General features: G+C 36.8%; 1 protein-coding gene across 1 annotated transcript; it reads right to left on the reverse strand.

The window, feature by feature from the left end:
• Nucleotides 1-265: 265 nt before the first annotated feature.
• On the reverse strand, nt 266-2,725 carry LOC110707435 (NADPH-dependent aldehyde reductase-like protein, chloroplastic). Its single transcript, XM_021885453.1, has one exon. It carries the CDS (start codon nt 2,106-2,108, stop codon nt 1,302-1,304), a length of 807 nt encoding a protein of 268 aa, XP_021741145.1. The 5' UTR covers nt 2,109-2,725; the 3' UTR covers nt 266-1,301.
• Nucleotides 2,726-12,940: the final 10,215 nt, after the last annotated feature.

Raw genomic sequence — 12,940 nt, forward strand, 5'->3', positions numbered from 1 at the left:
AATTTCACACCTAAATGCTCTACTTCGTTTATAACCAGGTTTAGGACCACGCTTCTTCGATGGAGAATGATCGCTACAGAACGAAATAATAACTTAGAAAAAAGGATTTTAAAAAAAAGTATAACCTAAAAATAACTGAAATATAACAAACCTTTCAGCCATTGCAACTGTCTTCTCCTATTTTCGTGCTTGTTTATTTCGTTTAAGATAAACTTTTAAGGGCGAAGAATCCTTAGTCGACGGAACGTCATTCATTAATGGAGTCGAGAATGATGAAAGTTAGGGTTTATATAAAAGAACTAAAAATTAAATACATGCAAATAAAATTAAAGCTGGAAAATGAAGTGGTGATGCGAAATATTTGGGAAAATTGAGTTAATTTGATAGTAATGGAGTGTAACTAATGAAAATGGAGTGAAAATGCAGAAAAATGTGGGTAAGAAGAAGGAAAAGAAAGGCGGAAGTTGGGTTTGATTTTGATTATTTTTTTAAAAAATCATGGATATTTAAAGTTCGAGCCCTGCGCGGGCTAAACTTTAAGTAAACAGGCCGAGCACAGGCCGATTAATAGAACATACTCACATGAGTCCGTTCTACACAATATTTTTCTAAAAAAAGACATGATGAGTAGCATGTACTAGGGTTGGCTAGGTGCTCGAGTAAACATGCATATAAATCATACTAATGTTCAACATATTTTTGTTTTTTTAATATTACCCCTGCTTCTTTTGCTTGCAAGTTGTAATAAGGGGGTATTATCTATACAAATAGTAACATCCAAGGCAACACCCTATTTACACATTAACTATACAAATAGTAAAATACAATTATCAAATTGAAGAAATACAAACTAGCAACCCAGGACATCGTCGGGCCACACAGTTAATTAATAAATTAAAAGAAATTAAAAGCCAAGGCAATCACATACAAGTGAGTCAACTATGATAAATAGACAAGTGAGTCAACATAAATTTTCTTATAAGGTTTGTTTACTACCATACTTTATTTTTATTTTTTACAAAAGCACCGGATTTTATTAAGAGTCTAATAATAATAGTAATTCTAGTAGGACTACGAACTCCTACTCGTACTTCGTAGTAGGAGTTTGTGACAAGAGTCTAGATTTTATTAGTAATTCTAGTAGGACTATGAACTCCTACTACGAAGTACGAGTACTATATAAAATAATAACTTAAAAAAGTAATAATAATAATAATTAGACACGAACACGTAAGACTTAAACCTATCAAAAATTAAAAAAAATAAAAAAAGGTAAAAAATTAGACACGGACACGTAAGACTCAAACATAACCACCATTAACTCTTATAACCTGACCATTAACCCATTCACCAGCATCACTAGCCAAAAACCCAACATCTTCCACCTTCCCCAACCTTTTCAATGGACACTCTTCAGCAATTTTCTTAACCATCTCCTCTGTTTTCCCCTCAAAGAACATCTCCGTCGCAACCGGCCCCGGTGCCACCGCATTCACCGTAATCCCACTCCCTTTCAACTCCTTCGCCAATATCGTCGTCATCACGTTCACCGCCGCCTTCGAAGCCGCATAAGCCCCGTACTTCTCCTTCAAAGACCGCACTGCTGACGACGACATTGTCACGATTCTTCCCCCACCACCACGCTTGAAACTGTTGGCTGCCTCCTTGATACAGAGGAAGGTACCCCGGGTGTTGATACCGAAAATACGGTCGAAGTGGGAAGCTTCGATGTCAAAGAGTGAGGAGTATTTGGAGTCGAATATGCCAGCAGAGGTGACGACGATGTGGGGTTGAGTGTTGAAGGTTTGTTCGGCGGTGTTGAAGAGAGCTTTTACTTGAAATTCGTCGGAGACGTCGGCTTGGATAGCGATTGCGCGTAGGGTGGTGATGGAGGGAAGAGTGAGGGAGTTGATTTGACAGACGAGTTGATCAGCGTAGGTTTTAGAGGATGGAGAGGTGTAGTTGATTACGAGTTTTGCACCTAATGAGGCTAAGTGGAGTGCGATTACTTTGCCTATTCCACGAGATGCGCCAGTTACAATGGCGACTCGGTCTTGGAGTGTGTTGGCGGCGGCGGTGGGGGTGGTTGTTGTGGGTGAGGATGCCATTGTTGTGGGATTAATGTTGTTGTTGTTAATGTGTTAATTGGGAATTTGAAGATGAGTTTTAGTGATGATATTTTGTTGACATACTTCTTATATATGATTTTAGCAACTAATTAAGAAAGGTAACAAGTGACTATTAGGGAGAAAATTAAGAGGAAATAATATGGAGATTTTACACAGCTATAATCATGGATAAAATCAAGGAGTTAATTAGTAGGAGATGATGATCAATCTTTATCATTAAGATTTTGAGGTCAATGCTAACGTTTCCGAATAGGTACGTATTTTTGAAATTTTGGGAGTATTGTTTCACATTTGTATTTTGTTCATTATTTTTTAAGTTAACAACACGTTTTTATTTATGTTTGTCAACATATGAATTTAACTTTGTTTATGGTAAATTGTGATAATTTGAATCGGAATACAATAAAATAGGCAGAGATTAAAAAAAAAAAAAAAAACTATAAGAAAACAAATTATGAAAAAAATTTCTAAAAGAAATCTATATGTTACTATTTTGTATGAAAGGACTTTATATGTTTAAACTAACTTTAAAGTTGTCTTAAAATTCGACAATACATTTTTTTTTTTCGTGACGTTGACCTTTCACGTGACCTTAAAAAAAGAACCCATTTTTTTTTCTACGATTTTCCTCCAATTCCTCATGTCTCTTCAAATCTCCAAATGACACAAATCAAAATCGAGAATTTGAGGGAAATCGTGGTAAAAGAAAAGAGGGTCTTTTTTAAGGTCACATGAGAAGTCAACGTCGGACAAAAAAGTCATTATTGCTAAATTCCGACTTCAAAGTCCTCCCTAACAATAAAATAAACTTATAAGGTCCTTCTAAACAATTTTAAACATATAAGGTCCTTCTAGACAAAATAGCGAACATAGTCTCTTTCAGACAAATTTTCCACAAATTAATGAAAAAAAAATGAAGTCAGTCGTACCTCATAAGAAAGTCATAAGTAGTACTCGTATATGTTAGTACAAGTATTATTAAATATATGTACAAAAAATATATATATTGTATTTGATTGTAGGAAAAATTGCCAAAAATAATACAAACTTTAAGCGGTCTGCTAAAAACAAGTCAAACTTTTAATTATTTCTAAATAATACAAATTTGAGTGATATCCGCTTTAAACAAGTTATTTTACCTATAATTTATTTAGCCAGATTTTTTTTTATTTATCTTATAAAGTTGTTTAATAGTTTTTTAAAAAATAATACAATGTCACATGTTCTATATAACCTATTCATGAGGTAACTAATCGGTTTTAACTTGTTTAAATGAATAACCCTCAAAATTAGTATTATTCAAAAATAATTAAAAGTTTGACTTGGTTTTGGCAGATTGCTCAAAATTTGTATTATTTTTGACAATTTCTCCTTGATTGTATATGGATTAAACACAATTGCCAAAATGGAAAGAAATATTTTATTAAATATGGGTTTTAAAGGTTATAACAAAAGAACCCATTTTTTATGGGTTTTGAGCATGGGTTTTGAGCCACAGGGAGAATAGTACGCAAACAATTCCACAACAACATCTTGTATTTTGCAGGAGCTTGAATTTTGCAAACACTTTTCCACGAACTATAGAATGAAGAAGAGATGCAATTATCTTTAATTAAATGATGGTAAGCAGATGTAATACTAAACACTCCATTAATTGGGCATTAAGTTGGGATTATTATGATATTGATAGTTTATTAATAATCACAACACCCCATTAGCAAGAACTATATTATGATATTGATAGTTTAAGAATAATGAAAGTTGAGATTATTATTTCTAATTTTTCCAATTTTAATCAGAAATAATTAAGGATAATTTTTCAGATTTTTACCAGTAATAATTTCTCCTCCTAACTTGGATTTGCTTTTACTCAATTTTTTGACATGGCATCAAAGATTGACATAGTATAGCAATCATGAAGATTAACTAGGCAGCCCCCCTCCTACAATAGTCACGAAACGAAAACTTTCATGAACATCACTTGCACCAAACAATATATCCATGACAACGTTCTTATCATCCTCTCGCCCTTTCCTGAGCATTCACATATGTACAAGCTAGTTTCCTCCCTCCTCCTAATAATAGTGTGAGATTGTGAAATTCTCCTTAGAGGAGTCATTCTCATTATTTGAATATATATAGGAATGTATAATCCTAAAGGTTTGAGAGTTACTCTACATAATTATACAAACATAATTACAAAATATGAAACGGCATTGTTTCATATTCTATCACACCCCCACAGTCAAAGTGGGAGGAGGGCGTACGTTGAGACTGTTGGCGAGGAAGACCTTTGATGAAAATGTCGGCATACTGAAACGACGAAGGAACATGAAGCCCTTTAACATGGCCGAGAGCTACCTTGTTACGAACAAAGTGAATGTCCATCTCTATGTGCTTGGTACGTTGATGATTCACTAGATTGCTAAACAAGTAAACAACAGAGACATTATCACAATAAACCAAGGATGCCTTCCGGAGAGGGCAATACAACTCGAGAAGAAGGTTCTGGAGCCAACATATTTCAGAAACAACGTTAGCAACACCTTGATATTTTGCCTCGGCACTGAAATGGGACAATGTAGCTTGACTTTCGCAGACCAAGAGACCAGATTATCACCCAAATAAACACAATATCCGGATGTAGAACGCCGAGTGTCGGGGCAGCCGCCCCAGTCGGCTTCGAAGTAGGATAGAAGGCGCGTGGGTGCATAATAATACAAGTAAAGACCAAGGTCCTGAGTGCCTTTCAGATACCGTATGATACGCTTAAGAGCATTGAAATGTGGCTCTTGCAAATCATGCATGAACAAACAAATTTGTTGAACAACATATGATATATCAGGTCTGGTGAAAGTGAGGTACTATAAAGCACCCGCAAGGCTCTTGTAAAGTGACGGGTCACTGACTAGGGGACCATCAAGTGCACTGAGTTTAGACTTAGTATCGACTGGAGTGAGAATGGGTTTGCAATTGTCCATCTGAGCTCTGCGGATAATTTCCCAAGCATACTTACTCTGACTCAAGAGCATAGTGTTGCTCATACGTGTCACAGAGATACCCAAGAAGAAGCTCAATCGACCTAAATCTGTCATGGCAAATTCGGACTGAAGAAGAGAAATGATGTCAGACTTGAGTTTACCAAATGAGGTAGTGAGCACAATGTCATCCACATATAATAAGAGGTAAGCAACATTCGAACCATGTCGGAAGATGTACATGGAATTATCACTTTTACTGCACACAAAACCAATCTGTAGAAGGTAAGTTGCAAAGCGTTGATATTAAGCCTTAGGAGCCTATTTCAAACCATACAAAGATTTTCGGAGCTTGCACACATAAGAAGGAACACATGGATTTACAAAACCCGGGGGTTGGTGCATAAAAACGGTTTCCTAAAGATCACCATGAAACAAAATCATTCTTGACATCAAGCTAATGGATGGGCCAATCTCTCCCCGTAGCAATGCTCAAAATAGTACGAATAGTCGTCGGTTTAACCATGGGACTAAATGTTTCATCACAATCCACTCCAACCTGCTGAGACTTTCCATTCACAACAAGTCTTGCATTGTGTCTCTCCAAGTCACTATTATCCCTGTATTTGTGCTTATATAACCACAAACAACGAATAATATTCACACCATCCGGTCTTAGGACAAGATCCCAAGTATGTTGTTTAGTAAGAGTCCAAAATTCCTCATTCATGGCGGCATTCCAATTCGGGTTAAGCATGGAAAGTTTGGGAATTTTAGGTAAGGAGGAGATAGATTGAACCAAGAGAATGTAATCATCAAACTTTGGATTCGATTTAAATATCCCATTTTTTGCACAAGTGGTCATGGCATGAGAGGTTGGTGGAGTAGGCCGAGAATGAGGAGTAATCGGGGTGGGGTGGGGAAGTGATCCAAATTGGATCAAGGGAGACACAGAGCTGCTGGAGCTGGGTGGCAGGAGAGGCCGCGGGTGGCTCGTGGTAGAAAGTTGGGAGCCACGGCCAGCCGTGGTGTGTGTTGTGGAGAAGCATGGGAAGGATTGTGGAGAGGGGAGTTGGAAGGAGAGTGTTGTGGGCTGGGGCCTGCCGTGGGAATGACCAAGGGTGATGGGCTAGCAGGTACTTGGGCTTGCACAAGAAGAGGGTTAAGTGAGTTAGAAGATTCATAGTCCATAAAATCTTAATCCTCTAGTTTGAATTATGGGAGATTGGAGAATGGGAAAATGTCTTCAACAAAAGTAACATGATTAGAGATAGTGATTTTATTAGAGGAAATATCATAACATAAGTACCCATGATGGTTGTTTGGAAAACCCAAAAAAACACAAGGTTTGGAGCGAGGTGCAAGCTTATGAGGAGTAGTGGCACTAAGATTGGGATAGCATAGACAACTAAAGACGCGAAGATGATCATATGTGGAAACTCTACGATAAAGTATCTCAGTTGGCGTTTTGTTGTGTATGGCTTTGGATGGTAGGATGTTGAGGACATAGGCTACCATGTGTATGCTATAAACTCAAAAACAAGGAGAAAGAGAGGCATGAAAGAGAATAGTGTCGGACATATTGTTTATGGTGCGTATAATTCTCTCGGCTTTCCCATTTTAAGAAGAGGCATGGGGACAAGAAAGACGAAATACCATGCCATTATCCGTACAAAACTTGCGAAATGGAGAGTTGTTAAACTCACGTCCATTATCATTTTGAAAAGTTTTAATATTTTTTTCAAATTGAGTTTTAAAAAGGTCCAAAAATTGAGGAAAATGTCATAAACTTGGGATTTGTATTTTAGAGGAAACACCCACAAATGATGAGAGAAATCATCAAGTAAAACCAAATAATATTTGTGACCTAATTTGCCACGAATAGGAGATATCCATAAATCCGCATGAATAATGTGAAAAGGAGAAAAAGATACAGTATTAGAAGACTTAAAAGGAAATCGTACATGTTTTCCTAAAGGACATGAGTAGCAGAAATAAGATTTATCTCTCTTATTACAAGTTTACAACTGATCAAATTGTTTTTCCTAAGAAAATCATGATAGAATATCCTCTGCATATTTACGTTGTGACAAAAATAATCCACCCTTATGTCTTGTCAATGCTATGCCAAGAAAATAATTAAGATGACCCAAGTCCTTCATAGCAAATTCCGAGCTAAGAAGGGACATAATAGAATGTCGCAGTTTATCAAAAGAAGCAGTAAGAATAATGTCATCAACATATAAAAGCAAATAAGCCACATTTTTCCCTTGGCGATAAATAAAAAGGGAATTGTCACTCTTACTATTAGTGAAACCAATAGAAGCAAAAAAATCTGCAAACCTCATATACCACGCCTCGGGTGCCTCTATTTTAAGGACTCTTAGTAATAATAAGAACATTAAATTCACTCACTCCTCTAGTTCTAGTGTTTGCTATTCATGTGTACTTGGAAAACATGTTAAGTTGCCGTTTATTTCTTCAATTTCTAATACTACTATGCCTTTTGATATTGTTCATGGTGATCTTTGGACATCTCCTGTTTTGAGTTCTATGGGTCATCGTTATTATATGCTTATTTTGGATGATTTCTCTAAGTTTTTATGGACATTTCCATTAGCTAAGAAATCGGATGTTTTTGATAAAGTGTTGGCTTTTCAAACATTTATTCAAACCCAATTTGAACGACCTATTAAAACTTTTGAATGTGATAATGGGAAGGAATATGATAATGCACCTTTTTGGGCTTTATGTGAATCAAATGGCATGTCTTTTCGTCTTTCTTGTCCACATACATCATCACAAAATGGAAAGGCCGAGAGGAAAATTAGATCATTGAATAATATTATTCGCACTCTTCTTGCTCATGCATCTTTGCCTCCTTCTTTTTGGCATCATGCGTTGCAAATGGCAACGTATCTTCATAACATTCTTCCAATTAAGTTATTAGAGTCCAAATCTCCTCTCGAAATTCTTTATCAAAGGAAACCGTCTTATTCACACCTACGTGTTTTTGGTTGCTTATGTTACCCCTTACTTCCATCCACTACCATTAATAAACTTCAACCTCGATCAACACCATGTGTCTTTTTGGGCTATCCAACGAATCATAGGGGTTACAAATGTTACTATTTATCTACTAATAAGAATTTCATTAGCCTCCATGTTGTGTTTGATGAGACTATTTTTCCTTTTTCTAAGTTGCATACACCCACTAATCATACTTATGATTTTTTGGATGAGGGTCTACATCCTTATTTTATCCACAATTTGCAACTTCCTTCTGGAACCAGTCCATTAGCTACGGTCCAGTCCAATCCGGAACAAGCTTCCCCTATAAGCCTAACTCCGGACTCCCCTAACTCGTCTGGGCCGCTATCCCCCTCAAGCCCAGCCTCCCCTATTTCTCCAACCCAACCCGGAAGCACTCAGGCCTCTGTTGGGCATAATAGCACGCACGTTGACCGTGGGCCTGTTCAATCAGCCACGGCCCACTCGCGTGTTACCCACACAGCTGGCCCAAGTCTTCCTTCTTCTCCTCCTAGCCCAACTGTCCCCCTTCTAGTCCAACAGCCACCTCTACCTTCTCCTATAGTCACAAGAAGCAGGAATGGGATTGTCAAACCAAACCCGAAATATAAAAATTTCAATGTTATGGTGTCTAATGTTACAAAATCCCCTCTCCCTCGTAACCCCGTGTCTGCTCTGCGTGACCCGAATCGGAAAATGGCTATGGATGATGAATATAATGCTCTTATTAAAAATAAGACGTAGGAGTTGGTGCCCCGTCCACCTGATGTTAATGTCATCCGTTCTATGTGGATTTTTAATCATAAGGTGAAATCTGACGGTTCTTTTGAGAGGCATAAAGCCCGTCTTGTAGGTGATAGCAAAACACAACAGGTTGGCATTAATTGTGGGGAGACGTTTAGTCTGGTTGTGAAGCCGGCTACTATCCGGACTGTTCTTAGCCTAGCTTTGTCTAAAGCTTGGTCGATCCATCAACTTGATGTTAAGAATGATTTTCTACATTGTGAGCTTCAGGAGACAGTCTATATGCATCAACCCCTTGGTTACCGTGATAAAACTCACCCTGATTATGTGTGTTTATTGCGGGGCTCTTTATATGGTCTTAAGCAGGCACCCCGGGCGTGGTATAAGAGGTTTGCAGATTTTGTTGCTTCTATTGGTTTCACTAATAGTAAGAGTGACAATTCCCTTTTTATTTATCGTCAAGGGAAAAATGTGGCTTATTTGCTTTTATATGTTGATGACATTATTCTTACTGCTTCTTCTGATAAACTGCGGCGTTCTATTATGTCCCTTCTTAGCTCGGAATTTGCTATGAAGAACTTGGGTCATCTTAATTATTTTCTTGGCATAGCAGTGACAAGACATAAGGGTGGATTATTTTTGTCACAACGTAAATATGCGGAGGAAATTATTGACCGCGCAGGGATGGCTTCATGCAAACCTTCGGCTACACCCGTTGAGGTAAAACCGAAGGACAGTTCTACAGGTTCACCTTGTGCCGATCCTACATTGTATCGTAGTCTTGAAGGGGCTTTGCAATACCTTACTTTTACTAGACTGGATATATCATATGCGGTCCAACAGGTTTGCTTACATATGCATGATCCGAAAGAGAGTCGTATGGCTGCTCTCAAACAGGTTATTCGTTACATACAGGGCACGATTGACCACGGTTTGCATCTCTATCCGTCTTCTATTTCATCTCTTGTTTCGTATACAGATGCTGATTGGGCCGGGTGTCCGGATACAAGACGCTCTACATCCGGATATTGTGTGTATTTGGGTGATAATTTGATTTATTGGTCCTCTAAACGACAACCTACTCTATCCAAGTCTAGTGTTGAGGCACAGTACAGGGGTGTTGCTAATGTAGTTTCTGAGTCGTGTTGGCTTCGCAACTTACTTTTGGAGTTACATTGTCCGATTAAAAAGGCAACATTGGTGTATTGAGACAATGTAAGTGCTATTTATCTTTCTGGCAATCCGGTGCAACACCAACAAACAAAGCATATAGAGATGGACATTTTTTTTGTTCGAGAAAAGGTAGCCCGTGGTGAGGTACGGGTTCTTCATGTTCCTTCTAGGCACTAAATTGCAGATATTTTTACGAAGGGGCTTCTTCGGGTACTCTTTGAAGATTTCAAGGATAGTCTAAGTGTTCGTTCTCCTCCCGCTTAGACTGTGGGGGTGTGTTAAGATATATTAGTTAATAATATATCATTGACTTTGTATATAATTAGTTTCCTATTTTGTAGCTTAGAATACTTGATGTATATCTCTTAGCTTAATTAGTGGCTTGACTCAAGCATGTAAAGTGTATATATTCACAGTTAGTGGAATGCAATTCTCACGGAAAATATTTCCTTCAGTTTCATATTCAATCAAATAAGATTATAGTCTACACTAAGCCCAAATTTCTAATGGGTACTAAGCTACTAACAATAGTATCCAACAGCTCCTTAATATCCTAAACTTTACGAGACATTGTAAAAGCCTGACTCAACCCATTTTCTTAGCAGAAAAAAACGACGTACTTTCTTAAGGAACTGATCATCCTTGTTGCCATTAAGGAGCTTCAACACAACAAGGGTGAAGAACTCATCGAACAAATCATCAGCATCATAAACAACATCCTTGAATTCAGCAATGTAATCGTATGCTTCACGTGAAAGCTCACGCTTGGAGTTAGCATGAAGGAGCACATTCTTGATGGTGGAGACTGTTTTGTTGAGGTCTTGGAGTTGAGATTTGTAACCCCACATATCACAAATCTATTTGATGAGCGCAGACCCGGTAACTTCAATGAGGTTTTCAGCAATGGAGATTCCGAGCTTGGCCATAGGAAATTTTGAAGAGATGATCAAGAATGAGGTGATTGATATGAGCTTAATTATGGAGTATCGAGTTATGTCTAATCTTTGCTGCACCACCACATATAATGGGTACATATAGATAATGGAGTGTTCAATAATAATTCACTTTATTTACTGAGGCTCAGTTGCATTATGAGTAGAAATCAACATCTTTCCAGTTGGTTTTCATGAAATGGACTAAGCCGTTGTGAAAAAATTACATAAAAAAGTACAATTCCAGGTGCAATAATTGAGATGGTAAATCTTTATTTGAGAGCTTTGTTAATTCAATTTACGCAATTACTTAAAAACAAAAAATCAAATCAACTCAATAAACTACTTTCTCTCATACATAAACTGAGCAAGCACGACATATATTAAATGTATACATTTCAGTTTTTATGAAGAAAAAAAATTATCTCTGATCATATGACATTTTTATCAATAAATCAATATTTTTTTCCTTAAAAGCGGACTCCAAGTAATAATGACCTGATAAAATTGTAGATTTATTTACTAAAATATCATGTGATAATTTTTGTTTATCATATAGATTAACCAAGGCTTCCCCGATTATTATTTTTACTTTTCCAAATAAGAATTGAAGTTTTTTATTTTTATATTTTGTAGCTTTATGATTTAAAGCTATCATTGGTTTAAGGGGAGTAATTTTATATTTAGACTAGTACGTGCCCCGGTCGTTGCCCCTGTTGAATTATATATAGTATTGGTGACAAATATTCATGTGTTTGATTGAATTTCTTAGGATAAGGTGTTGAAATTTATTCAACAAGTAAAAAAGCAATTTATATCCTGGTTTAGAGAAATGTTCCTCCGCCCTATAGTCTGACCGATGGCTCGCCCGAAGCTACTGTCCGGTAGGGCGCGAGAGCAAAGGAAAATTAAGCATTGTTATCGCCCGGTTATTCTTCAGTTTTGTTTGGTTTATTGCTCTTGATATAAATATGAGAGTTCATATTGATGATATAACTTTAAGAAATCTATTTTATTCTCATTCTCTTGAAATATTTCAATTTTCAAGTTATTGTTCATCATCACAAATCACAAAAGCTTATCTAAATTGTATTGTAATCATCCTACTTGTAATTGCAACTGTTCTTCGTTGTATCTCCCGAATAAATTACCTTGATACCCGGTTGTAGTATAGGGTCGGAATTATACTTTTGGGAAAGCGATCCCTTTCACGCCTCAAAGATTTTTTCGTTAATTTTGTTTTCTTTATTTGTGACCCTTGTAAACACAAAATCCCCAATAATCCAAAAGTATAATCTTAACAAAGATGGCAAATGTGAAGGATTTGATGACTTTTCAGAAGTTGTAAAAATTTAAGTGAGTTGATTTTCAAAGATGGCAGAAGAAGATGCATTTCTTCTTGACTTCAATTAGGGTGGCTTATGGTCTCACAACTCTGAAGCCTGCGGAGAAGGAGGATGAATCTTTGGATGAAACAAGAAAACTCCACAAGTGGGAGAATGACAATTACATTTGTTGTGGCCATATTCTCAGTGGTATGTCTAATGAACTTTTTGATGTTTATCAGTTTAATGATTCTACTAAGTCTCTATGGGATGAATTAGAGGATAAATATAGGGCTGAAGATGCTTCTAGCAAGAAATTTCTTGTTAGTAAATTTAACAATTACAAGTTTGTTGAAAGTAGGCCAATTATGGAATAATTTCATGAAGTTAAAAAAATATTAGGAAGTCTTAGGCAACATGACATAATTCTTGATGAGACCTTTGTAGTGTCATCTGTAATAGATAAATTGCCTTTTTCTTGGAAAGACTTTAAAAGTGGTTTAAAGCATAGAAAGGATGATGTAAATCTTAAGCATTTGGCTTCTCACATCCGAATTGAGGAAGAAATCCGGGTGTAAGAAGGAAATAAGGATGTAAATCCTAGTTCTACTACGGTAAATGTAGTGGAG

This window comes from Chenopodium quinoa, unplaced genomic scaffold (assembly GCF_001683475.1).
Source record: "Chenopodium quinoa cultivar QQ74 unplaced genomic scaffold, ASM168347v1, whole genome shotgun sequence".
Classification (NCBI taxonomy): domain Eukaryota; kingdom Viridiplantae; phylum Streptophyta; class Magnoliopsida; order Caryophyllales; family Amaranthaceae; genus Chenopodium; species Chenopodium quinoa.